The 24,702-nt window shown below is 42.2% G+C and overlaps 1 protein-coding gene across 3 annotated transcripts in view; it reads left to right on the forward strand.

Moving 5' to 3' along the window:
• The first annotated feature begins 267 nt into the window (after positions 1 to 267).
• The window catches only part of KCNQ5 (potassium voltage-gated channel subfamily Q member 5), a 556,888-nt gene continuing 532,453 nt past the window's right edge, over positions 268 to 24,702 (forward strand). For 2 of the 3 annotated variants that reach the window (XM_061623123.1, XM_061623124.1), the window contains exon 1: positions 268 to 945. In XM_061623123.1, coding sequence (XP_061479107.1) covers positions 572 to 945 — 374 coding nt within the window. In that variant the 5' untranslated portion in view covers positions 268 to 571. The remainder of the gene's footprint in view (positions 946 to 24,702) is intronic. The other variant, XM_061623122.1, reaches the window with a different exon arrangement.

Here is a 24,702-nt window from a genome sequence, read left to right on the forward strand (position 1 = left end):
CACGGCTTTCCCCCCTCCTTTTACAATTTCTAGAAACCAAGACAGCCGACTTCTCTCTCTCTCTCCTCCTTCTCTCCCCCTTCCCCCTCTCAGTTACTGGTTTTCCTTGTGTCATTTGTGAATGTCCCTGAATCTCGCTTTGAGGCTAAGGGAGAAGACCAGCGCTCTGTTGCTTTATCGCTGGTGATTAGATGCTCTCTTGTTATTACTCCAAAGTTTTACGGTAAAGAAAGGGCAGCGCTGAGGAGGTGAGGCGGTTCTGGAGCCTCTGAGGGAAACAAAAGGCAAACAGGAGCCTTTACAGAAGGAGCCATCGATTCTCCCCTGCCCCCAGCTTCCACGCTCCCTGCTGCGTGCTGGCAAGGTGGCCCCCACGGCTCCCCCTACCCCTTTCCTGCCTGGCGGGAGCTGTGAGGAAAGCACTAAGCGCCTCCAGCCCCAGTCTCTTTTCTCCCGCCTTCTTCTTCCCTTAGCGCCTGGAGGAAGCTGCTCGCCTCCCATCTCCAGCCAAGCGGGTACCCGCAGCCTTTGCTGCTACCACCGCTATAGCTTTTGCCCCCGCCGTGATGCCATGCCCCGCAGCCACAGCAGAGGAGATGACGAGGGCGGCTCCGCCGGGCTCTGGCTGAAGAGCAGCTCGGCAGGGCGTCGCGGTGGCAGCAGCGGCATGAAGGATGTGGAGTCCGGCCGGAGCAGGGTGCTCCTGAACTCGGTGCCCCCGCGAGGGGACGGCTTACTCCTCTTGGGCACCGGCGGCGGGCTCTGCTTGCGAGAGAGTCGGCGAGGCAAGCAAGGAGGAGCCCGGATGAGCCTGCTGGGGAAACCGCTCTCCTACACCAGCAACCCGACCTACCGGCGGAACGCCAAGTACAGGAGGCTGCAAAACTATCTCTACAACGTGCTGGAGAGACCTAGAGGCTGGGCGTTCATCTACCACGTGTTCGTGTGAGTACCGCGGGGTGGCAGGGGCAGCTGCGCGCCTCAGGTTGTTATTTATATTGCCACATGGTGGGGAGAGGAGCGCCTACCTGGCAGGAGGGAAGCCGGAGTAAATCCCCACCCAACGCAAGGGACACTTCGCGCGCCTGTGTCTCGGGTGGGTGCGTGGGTGGGTGGGTGGATAAGAGGTGTGTGTCCTAACGTTGTGGAATGTTACTAAAATGCTGTGGCGACGAGGCTCTGCAGTGGGAAGCTCTGGTACTCTGCATAGATGTCCTGCTGCCTGGAAGGAAAGCATCATGTACTCCGGATGACTTCACAAGGATTTATTTATTTATTTTATTTTTAAAAAATTGTTAGCCCAGTCTTCATTGCAAAAAGCAATTCCAGAGCTGGTTAGGCTTAAATCATACTCCATATATCCTTTGGGGCGTTTTCACACATCATTCCACTATAAGCACCTTTGAGCTTTTTGCCCACACATGTAAATTTGTTTAAGGTGAGGTAGAAAATGGGAGAGAGACATGAAAAGTTGAAAGGACTCCAGCAGGTGTTGAATTTTTTGCTTCCAAATTACAAACAAAAACTGCAAATAAAAAGATAAATCTAAAACTCTGTAAGGCTGCAATCTAGTACATGTCTACTTAGAAGTAAGCTCCATTTGGACTTACTCCTAGGTGAGTATTGGATTGCAGCCTAAGACTTTAAAACTGTAATTCTATGTACACTTATGTGGAAGTAAGTCTGTTGAATGCAGAGTGTCATACGTCCAAGTAAAAAAGGACCAGGCTGCATGTGCCATGTGCAGGGTGTAGTCATCCAGGGTCTCAGGGGATATTAGACCCTTTACTGTACTTTTTTGAGAGCAGAGTCCCATGTCTTTTGCATCCTGTGAGTCAATCAGCATGAAAGGGGAGTGGGTTAGCCACTGAGAAGAGTCTTCTAACATGCTCCATTGACTTTTCCTGCTGATTGGAGTCAATCAGAGTGAGTGAAAGAAGGTGAGCCAGCTGCTGAGAAGACTCTTCACAGTAGCTAACACCCTACCATTTTGTGCTTATTCACTCCTAGGGGTGTCTGTTTTGAGAGAAAGCAGTAACAATGATCTCATTCTCAACTCAGGAGCAGAAAAGGGGGAGGGATGTGGCTGTGATTAACATGAAGGGACTCTGCACTTCTGAATTTGCCACTACACTGGTCATGTGTAAAAGCACTCTTAGCGAGCCTGCTTTAATCACTTTTAATCATGATTAGAGTAAAAGAAGGGATATTTTCACTTTAATGACTGTGCTTATGGAAACCTGAAGGTAAAGGGTGCAGTGGAAAACAGTTATATTCTGGTTAATTGACATGCGATGATACAAAATGTTGTGTAATTGGAAATAGGTGACATATGGCAATATTTTCTGGCACTGCTGGGCACACTGTCAGGAGGAAGTCTGGATTTATACGTGCTGAGGACTGAGTGGTGTAAAGTCTTTACCTTTTGGCAAGTGCTTGAAAGATGCACTAGGTGAAGAGACTCTAAAGATGATTGTGGCATGTAATATCTTAAGTTTTCCCCAAGAGTGGAACAAACTGAGCTTTCTTTTTCTGCATGATGGGGTGGAAGGCCAGGATGTACTGACTCTCTACAAAGAGGCGGGAGGAACTGATGGGAATAGATGCTGCAAATCAGCCTAGTGGGGAAGGGAAGGGGTTTGGTTCTGAAATGATTTAAGGACTACCCATAATGGGTTTGTGGAATGGCCCTAGGAAAGCGAATTGCCACTGGGAATGGCAGAGTTATAGAATGGCTGTAGGAGAGTAACTATAGCAAATTCCAAGTAATTTAAAGAGATTTTGAAGAAAAGAAAAGATTGTGTTTAAAACTATATTCTTACTATTGTAAGTTATTTATAGAACACTCTTCATGTTAAGAGTGCATCACTATTTAGGATACTAACAATAATAGCACTCAATAGAACATCTCAAGTGTTCAAAGCACTTACAGGTTTCAGTAGCCCAATAAAGGAGGCCACTGTTACTATTCCCAATTTGCAGACGGGGATGAGGATGACAAAATAGTGCTTAATACTTGTGTAGTGCAGTTGAATTTACAAGGGTTCAAAGTGCTTCACATGCATTATCTAGTTGCAATCCTTAAAACAATCTTTACCTGTGAAGTAAGTTCTATACATACCAGATGGGGAGAGAGGGAACTGAGGCTTCCTAAGGCCACTAAGCAGATTCGTGAACCAGGGACTTACAGATTTGTAGCTTAGGCAGTGAACACACATTGGCCACACTTGAAGGGGGAACAGGTTGATCTGCCAATCAGTTGTGAAATATCTTTGAAGCTGAATTTAAAAACAACAACAAAAGCACTCAAGCTGATCCCACCAGCTTTCATAGTAAAAAGGGACAGGGTTTGACTAGCTTTGTGTGCCTCCGTTTTCAGAAAAGAGTAGTAGAGATGCATGGAACCAGCAGAACAGTGAGTGTGCTTTTACCCTCAATTTCCTAGACACTATGTCACACCAGTTCTTCTAAGCGCTTGCATAAAGCCACCTAGTTAGTGGCCTAGAAAAGGATCTCTCCAAACTCAGTGAATAGGCAGTAAAATGGCAAATGCAATTCAGTGTAAACAAGTGTAAAGTGATGCACATAGGGGCAAAAAATCTTAATTCTGCATTTATTTTATTTATATATTTAACCAAGTGTATATGCCGCTTATTGGTAAATAAAACCTCTAAGTGTTTTACAAAAATATTACAAATATCAATAAATGGTTAAAAACAATTAAATAAAACATAATTTAAATTGTAAGCTAAAAAGAGATTAGAACACATATATGCTCATGGGGTCTGAACTGGTGACTGACTAGGAATGAGACCTTGGTGCTGTAGAGGATAACTCAATGAAGATGTCAGTCCACAGTGATCTAGAGCTAGGGGTGAACACTGAGGTATCCAAGTTGGCTGATGATATCAAATTGTTCAGGGTGGTTAAAACAAAAAGGAGTTATGAAGAGCTCCAAAATGGTCTCTTCAAACTAGTTGAATGCGCAGTAAAATGGCAAATGCAATTCAGTGTAAGCAAGTGTGAAATGATGCACTTTGAGGCAAACTATACTTACGGTATTTCATGGATATGGTAATGGGTTCTGAATTGGCAGTGACTGACCAGGAACGAGGTCTTGTGGTCATACAGGATAGCTAGGTGATGATTACATACAGGATAGAGGTGTGTAGCAGCTGTGAAAAAGGCGATTGTCATGTTAGGGATCATAGAATCATAGAGTTGGAAAAGGCCTGTAAGGCCATGTGTTTTTAAATTTGTATATTTGTTTTTAATGTTTTAATTGTTGTAAACCCCCTGTGGGGCGGTATACAAATGCAATAAATAAATAAATAAATAACCCCCCTGCTCAATGCAGGAATCCAAATTAAAGCATACATGACAGGTGGCTATCTAGCTGCCTCTTGAAGGCCTTCAGTGTCGGAGAGCCCACCACCTCCCTAGGCCATTTGTTCCATTATAGTTTTTTCTGATGTTCAGTTGAAAACTGGCTTCCTGCAACTTGAGCCTATTATTCTGTGTCCTGCACTCTGGGATGATCAAAAAGAGATCCCAGCCCTCCTCTGTGTGGCAATCTTTCAAGTACTTGAACAGTGCTATCATATCTCCCCTTAGTCTTCTCTTCTCCAGGCTAAACATGCCCAGTTCTTTCAGTCTCTTCTCATAGGGCTTTGTTTCTATTATCCTGATCATCTTCATTGCCCTCCTCTGAACCCATTCCAGCTTGTCTGCATCCTTCTTAAAGTTGGTATCCACAACTGGATGCAGTACTCAAGATGAGGCCTAAGTAGTGCTGAATAAAGGGGAACCAATACTTCACACAATTTGGAAACTATACTTCTGTTAATGCAGCCTAAAATAGCATTTCCTTTTTTTGCAGCCACATTATTTATTTATTTATTTATTACATTTTTACCCCACCTTTCTTTTTTCATGAAACCCAAGGCGGCTTACACATGGTTCCCAGGCGGTCTCCCATCCAGGCACTGACCAGACCTGACCCTGCTTAGCTTCATCAGGGAGCTGGCTTTATGTGCCTTCAGACCAGCCTTTCTCAACCAGTGTGCCTCGAGATGTTGTTGGACCACAACTCCCATCAGCCTCAGCCAGCATTGCCAATGCCTGAGGCTGATGGGAGTTGTGGTCCAACAACATCTCGAGGCACACTGGAGTTGGGAAAGGCTGCTTCAGACCATAGCTGGGGACCATAGCAACATTACACTGTTAGCTCATATTCAGCTTATGATCAACAACAATCCCAAGGTCCTTCTCACATGTCATATTGCTGAGCCAAGCATCCACCATCTTATGACTGTGCATTTGATTTCTTTTTCCTAAGTGTAGAACTTTGCACTTATCCCTGTTAAATTTCATTCTGTTGTTTTCAGCCCAATGCTCTAGCCTATCAAGATCCCTTTGGATTTTTTTCTGTCTTCTATGGTATTAGCTGTCCCTCCTAATTTTGTATCATCTACAAATTTGATAAGCATTCCCTGCACCTCCTCATCCAAGTCATTAATAAAAATGTGGAAAAACACTGGGCCCAGACCAAGGCCTGCTTATTACCCCCCCCCCCCCAGTTTGAGAAGGAGCCATTGATAAGCACTCTTTGAGTACGATTCTGTAACCAGCTGTAGGTCCACCTGATAGTTGTTCCATCCAGCCCACATTTAGCTAGCTTGCTAATCATATTATGGGGCAAAAAAACCTTTTTATCAAAAAAGTTTGCTGAAGTTGAGATATTTATTTATTTATTAGATTTATATCCTGCCCTTTCTCCCAGTAGGAGCCCTAGTGGAGATATATTATGTCCACAGTATTCCCACAGTCTACCAGGGAGGTTACCCAACCAAAAAATGAGGTAAGATCAGTCTAGCAGGATTTGTTCTTGATAAATCCATGTTGGCTTCCAGTGATCACTGCATTGTTTTCAAGGTGCTTACAGATTGACCGCTTTATCATTTGCTCCATAATTTCCCCAGGGATCAATGCCGACTAGTCTGTAGTTCCCAGGTTCGTCTTTTTTGCCCTTTTTGAACATAGGGACAACATTAGCTCTCCTCCAGTCATCCGACACTTCACTCATCCTCCAGAATTTTGCAAAGATAATACTGGTTCCGAGAGTTCTTCAGCCAGTTTCTTCAATACTCTAAGATACAGTTCATCAGGCCCTGGAGATTTGAACTTGTTCAAAGTGATTAGGTATTCCTTGACCATTTGTCTATCAATCTCAAACTGCAATCCTGCCCCTACAACTTCACATTTCCCAGGAGGGTCATAAACCCTCTTTTGGGAGAAGACTGAGCCAAAGGGATCATAGGAAAGGGATTGAAAAGAAAACTGTCAATATCATAATACCATTATACAAATTGATGGTGCAACTGCACTTGGAATACTGTATACAGTTCTGGTTATCTCATCTCAAAAATATATATTGTAGAACTGGAAAAGGTTCAGAAAAGGGCAACCCAAATCAAGGATAGGGCAACTCCCCTATGAGGAAAGGTTACAACATTTGGAGATGTTTAGTTTAAATAAAAGATGTGTAAGAGGAAAATATGCATGGTATGGAGAACGTGGATAGGAAAAAGTTCTTCTTATCTCATAACACTAGAACTCATGGAAATCCAATGAACTGAACGTTGGAAGATTCAGGACAGACAAATAAAAGTACTTCTTCATACAGCACATAGTTAAACTATGGAACTTGCTCCCACAAGAAGTAGTGATAGCCACCAGTTTTGATGGCTTCAAAAGAAGATTAGACAAATTCATGGAGCCTATCAATGGCTACTAGCCACAGTGGTTCTGCCTGCATGGTTGGAGGCAGTTTGCCTCTGAATGCCAGGTGCTGGGAATCACAAGTAGGGAAAGTGCTGTTTGTTCGTTTATTATTTGATTTATATCCTGCCCTTCCTTCCAGCAGGAGCCCAATGCTGTTGCATTGAGGTCTTGTTTTGAGGCTTCCCATAGGCATCTGGTAGTCCACTATGACAGCCTTTCCCAACCTGTGGGTCCCTAGATGCTGCAGTTCCCACAATTCCTGACCATTTGGCTGGGGTTGATGGGAGTTGTAGTTCAGCAGCATCTGGGGACCCAAAGGCTGGGAAAGGCTGCACTATGAAAACAGGATGTTGGACTAGATGGGCCATTGGCCTGATCCAACAGGCTCTTGTGTACTTATGACCCAGTGAGCAGATATCTGAATGGGAATTTGAACCCAGGCTCAAGGCCAAACATCTGCCTGCTGAATCCCTGTGGCATCAGTGATAATATTTTAGCTGATACATTGCATAGCTGCTTTGGGATTTGTTGCCATTCCCAGTAAAGCAGATGTAAAGGACACAGTACAAAGCACCCATAAGTCTCATTGATTTCAAAGAGAGCACATGCTAAGCACATATGCTTAATTTTGACTGGATTGTCAAATTGTCAATGACTGTCCATTGTCCAAATTGACAATGGAAATAATCCACCCAAAGTTAAGCACTTCCAACTCCCATTGGTTTTGTTTGGAGATATGCTAGCAATGATGCTTAGTTACGGGTGTATCATGCACATTGCACAGAACAACTGGTCTGAAGGCACATGAGGCCAGCTCCTTGCTGAAGCTAAGCAAGGTGAGGTCTGGTCAGTGCCTGGATGGGAGACCGCCTTGGGTTTCTATCATGAAAAGAAAGGTGGGGTATAAATGTAATAAATAAATAAACAACTATAGGCACTTACAGTGGGAAACATTGATATGTCTAATGTTTATCACATTGTTGAAGTAATCATAGCCCTTGGTACCAAATCTACAAATAGGCAAATGCAATTCGATGGGAAATGTGAAAACCCTTTAAAAAGTAATAGTTAACCATCCCATAAGCTATTACTAATTAATAAAATATGCACTGTGGTAATTGTAACCTGCACATATACTTTCATGACCACCCTAACCGTTTTAGGACTGTAAACCTACAGACTTTTGTAGAACAGAGAGTTGCACAAGTCAACAATTAAAACAAATATTCACAAGTGTTAAATGCTATTTTTATTCTTCGAATTGACCTGAAATGTTTTGAGCTTTTTCAGCTCTTTCTCAAACTCTAGTCAGTAGAAATAGTTAAGAGTATGCTTGTTAGCACATAGCTCTTTTGAAGAACAGACTGAGTCCTACAGTCCCTTAATGTTTCTCCGGAGGACATAGTTAGGCTGTTACATTTTTATCTCTGTGTACACGTGTGTGAGGGGGAAAAGAACTCCTTCAGTGCAGGAAGCCAATAACCTAAAAATGAGCTGTGTTCACTAACCACATGATTTAGCTCGGACTCCAATTCAGTGGTTCATCAAATAACCTGATTTGGCTCAGACCAATTTGGAATCTGTCTATAACTTTTGCCAGACTTGGGTGAAATTTGCAGGCAGGGTTGCTCCTTCAGATGGCATGAATGTGCTAAATTTCAGAAGGATAGTTGCATATTTGCTCAAGGTTTGGGGTGTGCTTCATTTCCCTTTCCCCTTTTATTCTGGGGAAATAAAAGAACTTTTCCCCCCTTTTGACAGAATAGAGCAACATTTGCAGGCATAGATAGTAACCCCTTTTGAGGTCATGAATTCTGCTAAATTTCAGAAACAGAGCTGCAGTGGTTTTCCTGCTAGGGCAGCTATCACAGTTTTGGGGTATGTAAAAAAGGAATGACAATCTCCCTAGTGTGTTGTACAATTCAGCTGAAAATGGCAAGTATGACGGATGTGCCTGTGAGTAAGAAACTTGCCACATTGCAGATCATTAGTTCCAAGTAATATTATTCTCTCTCATTACAAGATAGCCATGTCATTTGCAAGGAAACTCTCCCTCTCCCTATCTGGTGCCTTCCATTAGCTTAGAAACATATGCTTGCTTTTAGAAATCTGCTCCCTCCCTCAGAGTACTGGAATAGGAGAGTCCTGGTAAAATAATTTATTCTGATTACAATCAGAATCACAATGTCAATCACAATGGAGCTCTTGCTACACACCCTATCGTCACTCTGGTGTATGATCTCTCTTCCCTAATCTTGTCTGCAGCATTTTTTGATGTCTGAATTGCTGAGGTGTCACGAACGGCCCGTGCTCCAACTCATACCTGCCTCGTAGAGATGTGCTTTATTTATTTAAGGCATTTATACCCCACACTTAAGCTATAAAGGCTCTCAGAGTGGCTTAGAAAAATAAATACCAAGAAGGTTCTGCTAGGGCCAGCCCCAGGCATGCTGGGGCACCAGCTTGCTCCGGACCCCGGCATGTGCGTGCACACATGCATGTGCAGCCACGTGCGCACCCCACCTACCTGTCACCTGTCTTTTACGGCTATGTGGGCTGTGTGCACAGCACTACCATTAACCAAGATGGCAGCCAAGGTTTCCTTAAGGGGCTAAAGCCTCCGCTGCCATCTTTGTTGACGGCACTCATGCGTGCTACACGCGCGCATCTCTGCCGTCAACCAAGATGGTGGCAGGGGCATCTGCACCTTAGGGAAACCTTGGCCACCATCTTGGTTAATGGCAGCTGCAAAAGAAGTTAGCAGAAAAAGGTAGGTGGAGCGAGGGAATGGCGGGCGGCTTGGAAGTTCAGCGGATCGTGGAAGGGGAGTAGAGGGGCCCCCTCAGGGGCTCTTCTAGCCCCAGGGGCCCTCGGCCAGGGCCCCACCTAGCCGCCTTTTGGAGCTGGCCCTCGCAATCTGAAAAGACATGACACACAAGAAAAAAGGAAGGAGAGGGAGAAGAGAAAGGGCTTTGCCTTCGATCTTCTCCAAAGCAGCTTTTATACAAGGGAGCACTAGGTTGGGAGTGTAAATTTTCTTTCTTCAGTCTCATTGAAAGTTTATTGAAGTTATTCCACCTAATAGTCTCTAATATTAGCCATTTTACTATCCATAGTTTCCTTACAGTTACTCCATTTTCCCAGTGTTACATTTTGGGGGGGGGGCATTCTTGAAACTCTGCTCTGATTGGAATGATAACATGTTCTGTTGGAATCCTACCAAAATAGTTGCCACAGGTCAAAGATGAGCTAGCTTGGGGTTTTTTAAAACAGTTTTTAAACCCTTTAACCACCCTTAATTACTTGAACGATGACTGTAACACTTGAAACCAAGACAGTTGAAGAAAAAATGTGTTTCCCCCCAATCCTTAATGAAAGCTTAAGAGTTAAGTGCAGATTTAATGTGTGCTAGGGACTGGGAGTCTGAATTCAGACAATGGTAGTTATACCTATTTTAGCTTAATATAGCTTAAGTGTCAGACAAAGCACTGACAATCTGAAGTACAGCATTCAGTTAGAAACCTGGTTGTTTGCAGGGCATCAATACATTTGTTATCCCATAGGGAAAAATCTCAGGAATATGCAAAAGAGGTGTGTTGCAAGATATGGTGAAAGTAATTTTTTACTGCTTCATTTAGGAATTTATTTTATGAAGTCTGGGTTGGTATTATCTGTAAGGCAAAAAGGAAAGGCAGAAAAGATCATAGTGAGAGGAAGCACATGTTTTCACCCCTTCCTCAGGTTTTAAATAATGTTGAATGGGTACAGGTTACTGTTGAATCTCTAGAGCATCCATCCTTTCATTTAGTCCCTTGTTTGCTTGTTGTTCATTCGCTCAGTCTCCTACTACAGTTTTGTTTTCTTGGTTATTTTAAGATATTTATTTGTGGTTCCTGAATGAATGCACATTAAAACCAGTAGAAGATTTTGTTGAGGAAATAGGCAGATTCTGAATGCATGGATTTTCACAATTTTCCATACCTCAGAATTCTTCATTACAGTGGTCTTTGTTTATATCTTAGATCTTATTTATGTTAGATCTTATTGGGAAAGTGGCTTTTTAAAGTTTTGAAATGATTGATAGGAACAGATGGAAAAGTCAATATGCATAGCCTAGGTGCTAAAACTCAGAATAGTTCATGAGTATTAAGAGGGCTATTTAAATTTTTTAAATATAATGAAAAGTCTTAGCAACTGTCCAACTTCATGATATTTGCGAATTGAATTTTTGTCTTTGTCTTTTTCATATGTTTCTTGCACTGGGCTTTCAATAAAATACTTTACTTCCATGACGATGAATTCATTACCTGTTGTGAGAAATATTTTTGAGCATTAAGACCTTACTTAACATCCCTGTGGATTACATAGTCATATGTATTTGATATATGAATCCCCTCGAATGGTAGTAATTAATATACACAGTTTTAGTGTAATACCATAATCAAACTACTCAACAAATCAATCTTAAGATAGCTAAAGAGTTTTTATTTATTTATTTATTTATTATTGGATTTTTATCCAGCTCTTCCTCCCAGCAGGAGCCCAGGGTGGCAAACAAAAACACTAAAAACACTTTAAACATCATAAAAACAGACTTTAAAATACATTAAAACAAAACATCTTTAAAAACATTTTTTTTAAAAAGCTTTCAAGACCTTTTTTAAAAAATGTTAAAAACATTGTTTTTTTAAAAAAAGTTTTAAAAACATATTAAAAAGCAAAAAGTGTTGTATTATTGTACACTCAGAGTGCAAGCCTGTGCACATCTATTCAGAAGTAAGTTCTGCTGAGTTCAATGGGATGTACTCCCCAGTAAATGTGCTTAGAACTGCAGCCTCACAGCACAATTTATTATTATTATTATTGTTATTATTATTATTATTATTATTTATTGCACTTTTAGACCGCCCTTTAGCAACAAGCTCTCAGGGCGGTGTACAACAAGATAAAAACAGATTAAAATACAGGTGTGGGTACAATAGAATATGAAAACATATTTAAAAACAAAATTAAGACAAAAAATTAAAATAGATTAAATTTTAAATTTAAAATTTAACATTTAAAATGCCTGGGCAAAGAAGTAGGTCTTTACCTGGCGCCGAAAAGATAATAAGGAAGGCGCCAGGCGTATCTCGTCAGGGAGGGCGTTCCATAATTTGGGGGCCACCACTGAGAAGGCCCTAGCTCTAGTTATTGCTCTCCGGGCCTCCCTATGCGTTGGAACCCGGAGAAGAGCCTTCGACGTCGAGCGCAGCGACCGGGTAGGTACATTGCGGGAGAGGCGTTCCGTCAGGTATTGCTCTTTAGTAGGAACTTACTTATTAATTAATTTATCTCAAGTATTGATAACACTGAAAGGTTCCATACTGGGAGATACATCTAGATTAAAGGCCATAATTAACAATATGTAAAACTCAAATAAGACTTCAACCAACTAAACTTCATCATCAATGAAATTCAAATGATAGGAGGAATGAAGTAAAATACACTTTCAATCTACAGTGTATTCTATCCTTCCTCAAAGGTCTTTACAAAGAGATAAAATGAAAGTAATGCTGAAGCATGACACATCTCAGAGGGGAGGTCAGGGGAGGAATTGTGCTGCAATTCTTAACCTGCCAGTCAAGTCAAGGGTGCTACTCCAAGGGAGTAGGGTTGCCAGGTTAGAAGCATCCCAAACCCTGAGATTTCAGGGGTGGACCCTAGTGATGTCATATGGGTGTGCCCTAGTGATGTCATTGGGGTGGGTCCTAGTGATGTCATTAAGCATGATACATTAAGCATCAACCACATTTGCTTGGAGCATACCACTCAAACAAACAAAAAATTAACTGATTGCAAATTATGATAGAAATCTTAGCTAAATGAGGGTGTTTCCAGGTCCAGCTGAAGTGACAGGATCATTCCTTCTTACTTGCTTAGAAATCTTGGGTAAGGAACGTTTAATCTAGCCTACTTGCTTCTGACAAGAAGGGTTTAAGTGCCCTCAGGCCAGTCACCAAAAGGTTGTTGTAGGAAGAAGGAGCCTAGTGTTGTGGAGATGTTAGATGGGAGCACTCAGGAGTAATGATGGATGCCCCTGGAGGCTGCAATTCTAAACACACTTACTAAGGGACTAAGGTCCATAGGAATCAAGAGGACTTATTTCTGTGTAGATACTGTAAGGATTGTGCTGTTAGTAAGGCTTGACTAGGAATCCTCTGCAATTATATCCATATCCAAGTAGGGTTGGCAACGCCCTACCTGGAATGCCCTGCCTGCCTTTTAACGTGGCTGCTCCAAATGTATTCACAGACCCTTCACTGCAGAGAGAGGTATGAGAAATGAGTAAGAGTTAAAAAGATTCTCTACTCTTTCCTGCCTACTCTGTGGGCTGCTATAAACTCACTTTGACCGCCACCCAATTCCAGTGAGTAACAATTGACAGAGAGAAAACACTCATGGTTTGGTCTACCTTCACAGGCAGTAGATTGGGAATGACAGCAATTGAAGCCACACTTCCCAGTATGTGAATTTTCTTTTATCACTATTGGGCAAGAAAAAAACCATCATGCAAATAACATGGTGGGTTGAGCTGACCACATGGAACCACTGTTACTGTTGCTATGGATGTAAGGGAGTAAGATCAGAGGTAAATGAAATGCAAATAGAAAAAGAAAAAGAAAAGACAGTGATGGTTTCCTATATGCAATACCATACCAACCACAAGAAGATTCTGATGAGTTAGAAGAAAACTCAGCATCCCACAACTAGTCAGCATTCCTAACCAAAAGCCAAAAAAATCCTGGCAGCCAGTCAGCCAAGGTCACAGAAAGCCCCATGCAGCACAACCTGACCCCAGGGCTGCAGTTAGTGCAGAATGCTGTGGCTTGATTGATCACATGAGTGAGACCTTATCAGCACATAATATCTCTGCTCTGACATCTGCACTGGTTGCTGATTTGCTACCACGCCAAGTTCAAGATGTGCCTTCCATGTTATGGGTGCCACATAGTACTTGTTCTGTTCTTATAAGAAATCAACCCTTTAGTGTGGCAGCACCTACACTTTGGTACTCCCTGCCTATTGACATTAGGCAGGCGCCTTCATTGTACTCATTTTGGCACCTGCTAAAAACATTTTTGTTTAGGCAAGCCTACCCAGGCAGGTAGAAGCTATTATGTTTTTTCTGTTTTTAACTCATTGTTGGTTTTATTATTTTGAATGTTTTTAAATAGCTCTCTTTAACTGTTTTGCCAATACTTTTATTGTTTTAATTCCTTCTATAAACTGCTTTGAGGGGTTTTTTTTACAGTAAAGCGGTATATAAATGTTGTAAATAAAATATATAAATAAATTTGAGTTACTGTGGCCCTTGGGTCTCTTTTCTCTTTTATACTGAGTCAGGCCATTTGGTACCATCAAGCTCAGTACTGCTGACATGGATTAGCATTGGCTCTCCAGGATTCCAGGCAATAGTCTCTTCCAGAGTTTGAATTTTGGACCTTTGCACATAAAGCATGTACCCTTCCACTGAGCTACAGCCCTGTTTTAAAAGGTATCTTTATAATTGTTCTTTTCATTTCCCTAATGAATGCACAGCATAATAGGGCAGATCCACATAATACATTTAAAGCACGAGTCCCACCACAGAATCCTGTGAATTGTAGTTTAAGGATGGTGGGAAATATAACTTTAAGGGAGACACCATACTTCCAGGGCCGGTTCCAAGGGGCGGCCAGGTGGGGCTGTGGCCTGAGGGCCCCTGAGGCTACAGGAGCCCCTGGGGGCCCCCTCTGCTCCCCTTCTGTGATTCGCGGCAGGATTGCTGCCGCGGATTGCAGGGCGAGAGCTTCGGGGCTCCGCCATTCCCTTCCTTAACTTACCTTGTTCTGAGGTTGCGCATGCAGCGGTGCCCTTAAGAAAGATGGCAGCTGAGGTTTTCCTAAGGGGCTGAAGCCTCTGCCGCCATCTTGGCTGATGGCACGCATGCGTGCTGTGAGCTTGCATCCCTGCTATGAACCAAGATGCAGATGGAGGCGAACTCCTAGTGGATGCAATTATACACTGGTAAGTGCCTATGGTAAGCTGTATTTAGGGACAGTGAGGGCAGCAGAGCTCTTCAGAATTGTCCGGGGGCTATTACACTCTGGCCCCAGGGACATGGTAGAACCATCTGAGGCCCGCTGTAATGAATTTGCTAGGCACTTCCAGGATAAAATCTTTAGCATCCGCCAGGACTTAGACTCCAGTGTTATAGCAGGTGAATCAAGCGAGATATCCAGAGCACAACCTTGTCCTGATTTCTTGGATGAGTTTCAGTTGGTGCAGCTTGAGAACGTTGACAAGGTGCTTGGACAGGTTTGTGCAACCACTTCTGTGCTGGATCCTTGCCCTTCTTGGCTAATAAAAGCTAGCAGGGATGGAACAGCCATCTGGGCCAGGGAAGTGATTAATGCCTCTCTGCGAGAGGGGGTGGTCCCTGGCTGCCTGAAAGAGGCAGTAGTGAGACCACTCCTGAAGAGACCCTCCCTGGACCCAGAAAATCTTAATAACTATAGGCCGGTAGCAAATGTTCCATTCCTGGGCAAGGTTCTGGAATGAGTGGTGGCAGGCCAGCTTCAGTCACTCTTGGATGAGATCGATTATCTGGATCCATTTCAGTCGGGTTTCAGGCCTGGTTTTGGCACGGAAACAGCCTTGGTCGCCCTGTATGATGACCTTTGTCAGGAGAGAGACAGGGGGAGTGTGACTCTGTTGATTCTCCTTGATCTCTCAGCGGCTTTCGATACCATCGACCATGGTATCCTTCTGGGGAGACTGGCTGAGTTGGGAGTGGGAGGTACTGCATTGCGGTGGTTCCACTCCTACTTGGCAGGTCAGCTCCAGAAGGTGATGCTTGGGGAACATTGCTCGGCACCCTGGATTCTCCAGTATGGGGCTCTGCAGGGGTCAGTTCTGTCCCCCATGCTGTTCTACATGAAACCGTTGGGTGCCGTCATCTGGAGCTTTGGAGTGTGTTGCCATCAGTATGCTGATGACACGCAGCTCTATTTCTTCTTTTCATCTTCTTCAGGTGAGGCTGTCAATGTGCTGAACCAGTGCCTGGCTGCGACAATAGACTGGATGAGGGCTAATAAACTGAAGCTCAATCCAGACAAGATTGAGATGGTGCTAGTGGGTGGTTCTTCTGACCAGATGGTGGATGTCCAACCTGTCCTGGATGGGGTTGCACTCCCCCTGAAGGAGCAGGTTCGTAGCTTGGGGGTTCTCCTAGAACCATCTCTGTCACTTGAGGCTCAAGTAGCCTCGGTGGCACGGAGTGCCTTCTACCAACTTCGGACAGGGATAACCTGGCTTCAGTTGTCCACGCTCTGGTAACCTCCAAATTAGATTACTGCAATGCACTCTACGTGGGGCTGCCTTTGAAGACGGTTCGGAAACTGCAGCTTGTGCAAAATGCAGCAGCCAGATTGGTAACAGGGACCAGACGGTCCGAACATATAAAACCGATTCTGGCCCGCTTGCATTGGCTGCCTGTGTGTTTCCGAGCTCAATTCAAGGTGCTGGTTTTGACCTATAAAGCCTTACATGGCTTGGGACCACAATACCTGATGGAATGCCTCTCCCGATACGAACCCACCTGTACACTACGTTCAAGATCAAAGGTCCTCCTCTGGGTGCCTACTCCAAGGGAAGGTTGGAGGGTGGCAACAAGGGAGAGGGCCTTCTCAGTGGTGACCCCCAAATTATGGAATGATCTTCCTGACGAGGTGCGCCTGGCACCAACACTGTTATCTTTTCGGCGCCAGGTCAAGACTTTCCTCTTCTCCCAGGCATTTTAGCATGTGTTTTAAATTGTTTTTATATTGTTTTAAATTTTAAGATTGTGTTTTAAATTGTTTTTAAAATATGTGTTTTAAATTGTATATTTGTTTTAATGTTTTTGATTGCTGTAAACCGCCCAGAGAGCTTCGGCTGTGGGGCGGTATACAGGTGCAATAAATAAATAAATACATAGGTGTGCTCTATGTTTTTAATTGACCTTACCCACCTTGCCTTAAATATAAAGTGGTTTAAACATAGAAGGCTGAAAACATGCATCCTCTTTTTTCCAACAGCTAGAGTGATTGCTTAAGTAGCAACATATTGTAATCCATCTGATTTTACATCAAACTGCAATTTCAGATTCAACTGTTAATGCACCCAACATAGAATTAGAACATAACCTCCAATTTGAAACAAAAGGCTGTCTTCACCATCATATGACATTGACCCATAAAAAGGCTTTGAAATTAATAAAAATAAATTTGACACAGATTTCTAGGATGAATAATGAGGGAAATAAAATTTTCTAGTTTAGATTCAGTAGTAACACAGGAAAGAAGCAAAGTAAGAAGAACACCAACAAACATACAAAAATATACTTCTCCATCTTTGGAGATGGCAGGTGTTGCCACCGCTCACCATATGCTCAGAGGCAAGTTACCAAATTCGTCGAAGCTACACAGCAAGTGGATTGGACTGTTCAAGACCAACTCAAATGGTGTTTGCATTTTGACCAATTTATAGGGCAGTACAACATCTCAGAGAGGAGGTCAGGTCTCCTGATCCCCGGTGGATTCACTATAGCTGCCCAATTTTCCTGCTTTTTAAAGTTTGATAGAAATATCTGTGGGCTATAGGTACATTCTTAAACTGCAAGGGTTTTTTTGCCTATTAGTGAATTACGTTATTTAGTAAACAGATGTAGTGGGGCAAAAGTAAAATGTTTCTGTGTATTGCTGTTTTTCTTTAAGCAAGTTATAGTGAAAACCACTGGCATAATCCAGCAAAGTTAAGTACTGTTAAATCCCATTAATTACAATGAAAGAAATTTAACCAAGTGCTTAAAGCTGCCCTTGAAATAAATGGGATTTAAAAGTGATTAATTTAGGTTGGATTCCCCTCTTTTTAATACTTTTTCACATATGGGTATAGACTTCATTTAGGATGCAATCCTATGCCATTTACCCGGCAATAAGCCCCATTGAATTCAATGGGATTTATTTCTAAATAGACATGCACTGTTAGAATGCTAATGACTATATACCACGGTCACATGTGGCACTCCCGGTAGTTCACATAGCATTCCAGGGAGGGAGGAGAATAATTTTGATGTAATTCATAGATTTTTGAAGCATACTGGGTTTGTATGTTGGGGAAGCATAACATTGTTAACTTGAAAACGCATGGGAAACATGTTCTGTAATTGCTAAACAATTACATATTCACCCATTTAATTCTCCTGAATGGAGAATGGTTTCCCAAGCTGGAGCTGAAGTGGTGGGTGGGAAAAGCCAGCTTTTCATGAATGGCAGAATGTGGGGACCAGATTGAATATGGAAATGAAAGAGAGAAGAAAAGAGTTGGCATTAGCCCTTCATGCTGGGATAACAGACTGATGTGTTGCAGTTTGGACTGTGTATTTCACTAATAACTAATAAGTTGCAATAGGGCATTCCAGAAGAGAAATACAATATTTTCTCTGTAGCAGTCTCAAAATGTTTATGCACATGATTAATTATGCATGTAATAAACTAGCTGCCTAATAAAAATGTAACAACATGCAAAGGTATTGGCTGGATTTGTACCATGGACTTTGCTGATATTCTGAACTTAACAATTTCTATGGAACTTTTTTATTTCAATATACATGGGGTGACACCCAATGAAGTCATACTCAGAATAGACTTAAGTCCATAGGTTTACTCTGACAAACTTTGGATATGACCCTTTGTCATCAAGAAAAAAAGTAATGCCAAGAAAACAGGACTTTCCCTACTATTTCTTGAGAGTGTGATTCAAATATGAACCTAGCTGAAACTAAATTCGACAATGTTAAATCTTATTAAAAATATAAATTGCCAGACTGAGTGAAGTCATGACACAGCAGCAGCACTGTAAACAATGAAGACTGCCAGCTACCTTTAGATAATTGCCTGCATAAAATGATTGCAGCAGCTTTAATTTTTAATTGCAAATGGCAGTTTTGGCAAATGAAAATACTAATATTCAGTGTTTTGTTTCCTGAGCAAATGTATATAAAAAATCTTGAAATACTATTGTAGTATAGATATACCCACTTGTTCCAGTGGATATCAACTTTAGTCAGGCTTTGAATTTAGTTGCCACTGCTCAATAGAGACATTAAATCATAGAATCATAGAGTTGGAAGGGGCCTTGTAGGCCATCGAGTCCAACCCCCTGCTCACAGCAGGAAATCCACAGCTAGAGCATCTCCCGCAGATAGCTGTCCAGCCTCTGCTTGAAGACATCCAGCGAAAGGGATCCCACCACCTCCCTAGGCAGTCGGTTCCATTGCTGAACTGCCCTTACTGTCAAGAAGTTCCTTCTAATTTCCAATCTGAATCTACGCTCCTGCAACTTAAAACCATTAGACCTAGTCCTACCCTCTGGGGCAGCAGTGAACAAATCTGTACCCTCCTTTATGTGACAGCCCTTCAGGTACTTAAAGAGTGTAATCATGTCGCCCCTCAGCCTTCTCTTCACCAGACTGAACATGCCAAGCTCCTTCAACCTTTCCTCATAATACTTGTTCTCCATACCGGCTATCATCCTTGTATCAATAATTTTTATTCAAAGTTTCAAAAAACAAAACAAAACAAAACAAAAGAAAAATTAATAACTAATACAATAAAATAAAATGTTGACTTCCGATTTGTCACAGATCAGTTATAGATCTATAATATATAACAAACCTGTCTCTTAATATATTACAAAATCACTTTCCTCCAGTAGTTATCTTAATTAATCATCAAATCTCATTAACATTACTTTATTCTTTCCGCAAAAAGTCAAAGAGAGGCTTCCACTCCTTGAGAAATATATCCATCGATTTTTCTCCAAATAAACATGTCAATTAATCCATCTCATCAAGTCTGCTAGGTCCAGTAGTTTCAATAGCCATTCTCAGTGTTAATTCCATCTTCCATCTCCATCCTTGCACCCATAATAATCTTGCTGTCATAGTCATAGTCATATAATAAAAGTCTGATAGGAATTTCTTTAATCACAAATATTTCCTTGCCATCAATTCCGAATGTACCACTGAAATGTTGTTGTAAAGCTGCATCTCTGCTCCTCCTTTCCACAGAATGCACCATCACATCTCCCGAGAGTTTTTCCATTGTCACACATCTGGAATTAATTCTGTAAACTTTCTCCATTTCAAGTTCCCTCAAATCCTTCCAGTCCAGGAATTTTTTTGAACCGTTGATATCTTTATCTCTAATCTCTTCACCAATTCCTTCAAGGACAGCGCTGAATTCCAAACAATGATATTTGTCTCCAGGATCCATCACAGCCATAAAATCCAAATCTTTTTCCAAGTCCATAGTTGATATATCTATTCCAATCTCCAGGGCTTGAACCTTTCCTTTAATTTTTCTTTCATCTTCTTTTATTTGTCCAGCCATATCTTTGGTCTCATCCACCTCCCCTCTCACAGAATCCTGAATTTCCTTCAGCTCCTGTCTCATTTTGCCAAATTCACTTTTCATCTCTTGTCTGCTCTGTCTCAGCTCCTGTCTCACCAGCTTAATCTCATTCATTATTTTCTGAAACATATCTAGATAGAGAACCCCTTCCTGTACATCCAGGGTCTCAGCCACCTTCTTGATTGTCATTCTTAACTATTCCCAAGCAAAGAACAGTTTATTTCTTTTTCCAGTCACAAAGGAGTTAATCCTCCAAGCCTGCTGACATCACCCTCTAGACAGCACAAACCGCCTTATCTCTTATGTGTCCAAAAGTGCAAAACAAATTTAGTTCACAGCATCCAAAAAATTAGTGGCATAAAAAGTAAGCAGATTCATCAAAAAAAAAAAAGTAAACCAGAAAAAATAGTCTCAAATGTCATAAAATCAGATTTCCTCTTTAGATTAGTTGCCCCTCATCCGTTTATATCTTTAAAATGCTCCATTCCATGCCAGCTTTTTGCAATAAAAAACAAAGATAGGCTATTTCGATTTTCTTCCTCCTTAATTCCGTGTATATGAGAGAAAGTTATAACTCACCCAGGGATTCTTTGTTGCTGATCCTATAACAAATCTCTTTTACTGTAACGATAACAAAATGATAAGAGTAGAGAGAAGAATGGTTGCCTGTTAGAATACGTTTTTCTTTAAAGAAAAAAAAAGTCTTGCTTAATCAGTTTGAGCTTGCTTGAAATTCCCTGGCTCCGTCCGATGTTGCTGGCAGGTCCTTCGTTCCTAATGAATTCAAGTCCCCCAACAAACACAACGAAGCTTGTGGATAATCTCTTCGTTTCTCCCTTGCCTGGGAGAAAGTTTTACCAGTCAAAAAAAACCTTTTGGCTGGTTTTAAAACTGAAAAAGCTTCCTCTGAGACGAGAGCTCGTCTCAGAGACAGGCACAAGCTAAGCAATCCTTCCCGGAAGTCCATACCGGCTATCATCCTTGTCGCCCTCTTCTGAACCCGCTCTAACTTGTCTATATCTTTCTTAAAATGAGGCGCCCAGAACTGAACGCAGTATTCCAGATGAGGCCTGACTAATGCAGAATATAGTGGGACTATTACTTCCCTCGACCTGGAAACTATAGCTCTGTTTATGCATCCCAAAACCGCGTTTGCCTTTTTTGCCGCAGCATCACACTGCTGGGTCATGTTCAACTTGTGATCCACTACAATTCCAAGGTCCTTCTCACACGCACTACTGCTAAGCCGGGTATTTCCCATCCTGTACCCATGCATTTTGTTTTTGTGGCCTAAATGCAGAATCCTGCATTTGTCTTTATTGAATGTCATTTTATTAATTTCAGCCCAATTTTCTAGTCTATCCAGGTCCCTTTGGATTTTATTCCTGTCTTCCATTGTGTTAGCTATCCCTCCCAGTTTCATATCATCTGCAAACTTCATAAGGCTTCCCTCCACCCCATCATCTAAGTCATTGATAAAAATGTTGAAGAGTATTGGCCCCAGGACAGAACCCTGTGGCACTCCACTCGAAACCTCCTTCCAGTCTGAAGCAGAGCCACCAACGACCACTTTTTGAGTACGGTTTTCCAACCAGTTGTGAATCCACCTGACAGTATAGGGATGGTCCTCTGTGGCACCCTAAAGCATAGATGCCAAGGAGCTATGGTATAGTTACCCAATTCTACCCTCAGGAACCGAATCACCAAGTAGGGGCAGAACCACTGTAAGATATGCCCCCCATCCCACAGAGTATGTTGAGGAGAATGCCATTATTGAGGTATCAAAAGCCACTGAGTGATCCAGTAAGAGTAACAGAGTTGGACTTCCCAGTTTTTCTCGTAATAAAGGTCATTCATCAGGATGACAAGTCTAATAATCTTTTTCTTCCAAGTATGCTTGAAGTTGGGATGCTAGGACCCTCTCAGTCACCTTGCCCAAAATGGGATATTTGTGAACAGGGTGATTTCTTAAGGAGCCGTCATACCACTTCCTCTTTTAAAGCTGCAGATACCATTCTCTCTTGTAATGATGCATTCACTACATCTTGGATCCACTCAGCCTTTCTTGGCTAGCTTATATTAGTCAAGTTGGTCAAGTGTCAGTTGAATAGCTGCAATCGTTTTGTCCACATCCTCAGGCTTCATAAACTGAAATGTTCACACAAAATCAGACCATATAGGATGCATCACCCAGAGCTGTCAAAACAACTTAGTTGTATGACTTAATTGGATACTAGTCATAATTAATATGCTTTTTCCAGTTCTAGCTACACAAAATTCATTATGATTAGGATACTGCTGAATATTTTGGCCGCCAAAGTATCATGTAGTTGGTCATATGGTGGTAGGTAGGTAGAATAAATATTTAACATGAGAAATGAAAGTACAATAGTTCAACAAGATTTTAACTGTTTTCTTCAATGCTTATTGCTCACTTTGTGTCTTCACATTATAAGAGGGATCTGGGAAACAACAGCTAATAGAAGCTTAACAAAGCATTAAAACTTAAACTCCAAGTTTGACACCATCACAAGGGATCTTCGTCTCATGAATGCATTACTGAAGTGCTTCATTGCTCTTGTTTTGAAGCTAAGTTAAGTATCATGAGTTGGAACAATGACTCAGTGTCATTCAATATAAATTTTCATCCAAACATCACCTTAATAAATAGAAAAGAGAATTTTTTGTTGTTCTAAGTCAAAGTAAGTATAATGTTTACCTTGGCTTTGTAACCCACCTCTTCGCTGAATTTTTGTAGCTCTGTTCCATTTTGGAATGGTTTTATGTGTTTTAAAATTGTATTTACCATTTGGTGTAATGGGACTTCATGGTGAAGGGTGGGTAATAAATCTTATAAATAAATATGTTATCTTTATGTATTTTTATGATATGCATGTAGTGTGAAACAGAAAACTTCATACTTAGGGTAGAAACACACTCGCTGTTCTGCCGGTTCCAGTGTGTCTCCACCTCTCTGTTCTGAAAACAGGGTACACAAAGTTAGTCAAACCCCACCCCTTTCTACTGTAAAACCTGGTGGGATCAGCTTGAGTTCTTTTTAAAAAATTCCACTTCAAAGAGATTTTGCAGCTGATCAGCAGGTCAACCCCTTCCCCCTCCAGGTGTGGCTAATGGCAATGCTTTGTTCTGGTGACTAATGTGTTCAGAGCCTTCATTCTGTTTTAGCTGCCTAGTGTTTTTTTTAAAACCCTACCGTATCCCTTGGGGTTAATTCTCTCTTTTGACACAGTTGATGAGAGTTTTGCCATTTTGTTTAATAGGTACAAGATCATGCCTGTTTAGTCCATCTAAAACAACTGAACTGCAGAGGAAATGGTTGAATGTGGAAAAATGTGTTAGAATGATATCTAAGTATTTAATGCTGGCATAAAATAAGTGTAGATACATTAAAAATATGTGGCTTTTTTAAAAAAAATCCCCCCTTTGTTTACCCTCCCTTTGAACTCTCACCTAAGCTTCCAAACTTTATGGAGCCAACTCTGAAGAAAGTCACTCTCCTGGAAAGTGCTCAGGTCAGGCAGAGGGGCGGGAGCAAAGGGAGTAAGGAGCTCTGAGTCCCAATTTACCCTCCTCTGCTTTCTTTTAAACTGCAAGGGGCCACCTTCTTGCAGCCAAAGGGATCGTGCAGGGGGTGGAATTGCGCTTGGTGTGCCCTCCTTTCCTTGCCCAACACTCTTGTTGCTTATCTTCCTCCATCCTCCGTTCCCCCTCACTCAACGTTCTCCCATTCATCTTCTTTTCCTCCTCATTCACTCATAGAGCAGCTGGCAAGGACAGGAAATCAGTGGTGTCTTTTCAGGAGAGACAAGTGTACTAGAGGATCAAGTTCATCCCTCTCCCTTCATTCAGCTGCCAGTGGACAACCTCCCTCACAGGCTCCAATGGGGCAAGGCAATTTGACTCAGGGGACATGATGTGAAAGTGCACTGCCCACCCTACTCAGTCAATTCCCCCCTTTAAAACCCAGGCTGAAGAGGAGCATGGTAGACTGCTAGCATCCCCTTAGCTTCACAGCAAGCTGTGGCAAGCAAAAGTTTGCACCTTCACATGCTGCTCCTTGTTACGATGTCTCAAAGGCACAGCTAAGGACAATGCACATGATGTGGTTGTATCCAGTGCTCTGCATTCATAGGTCTGCTGGCACAACAGGACTTATGTTTCTTCTCTTCCCCTGCACCCCCACATTTGCTCTGGAGCTTCCCCCATCCCCCTGGAGCTGATTTTAAGGGTATGTGGAGGGCTGCAGGGGATAGCTCTGTTACACACATGGAAGCCTGTTGCACCAGAGGAGCTTTAGCATTGGATCCAGCCCTTAGTCTCCAGCAGTTTGGGGGGCTTGTTGGGTTGTGAGGGGCAGTTGTGTGTGTTTTTAAAAAACACTATTTTGATGTATATCAGACACTGCTTCTTGCCCTCCCCT

The sequence above is a fragment of the Rhineura floridana genome, chromosome 4, assembly GCF_030035675.1.
Source record: "Rhineura floridana isolate rRhiFlo1 chromosome 4, rRhiFlo1.hap2, whole genome shotgun sequence".
Taxonomy (NCBI): Eukaryota; Metazoa; Chordata; class Lepidosauria; order Squamata; family Rhineuridae; genus Rhineura; species Rhineura floridana.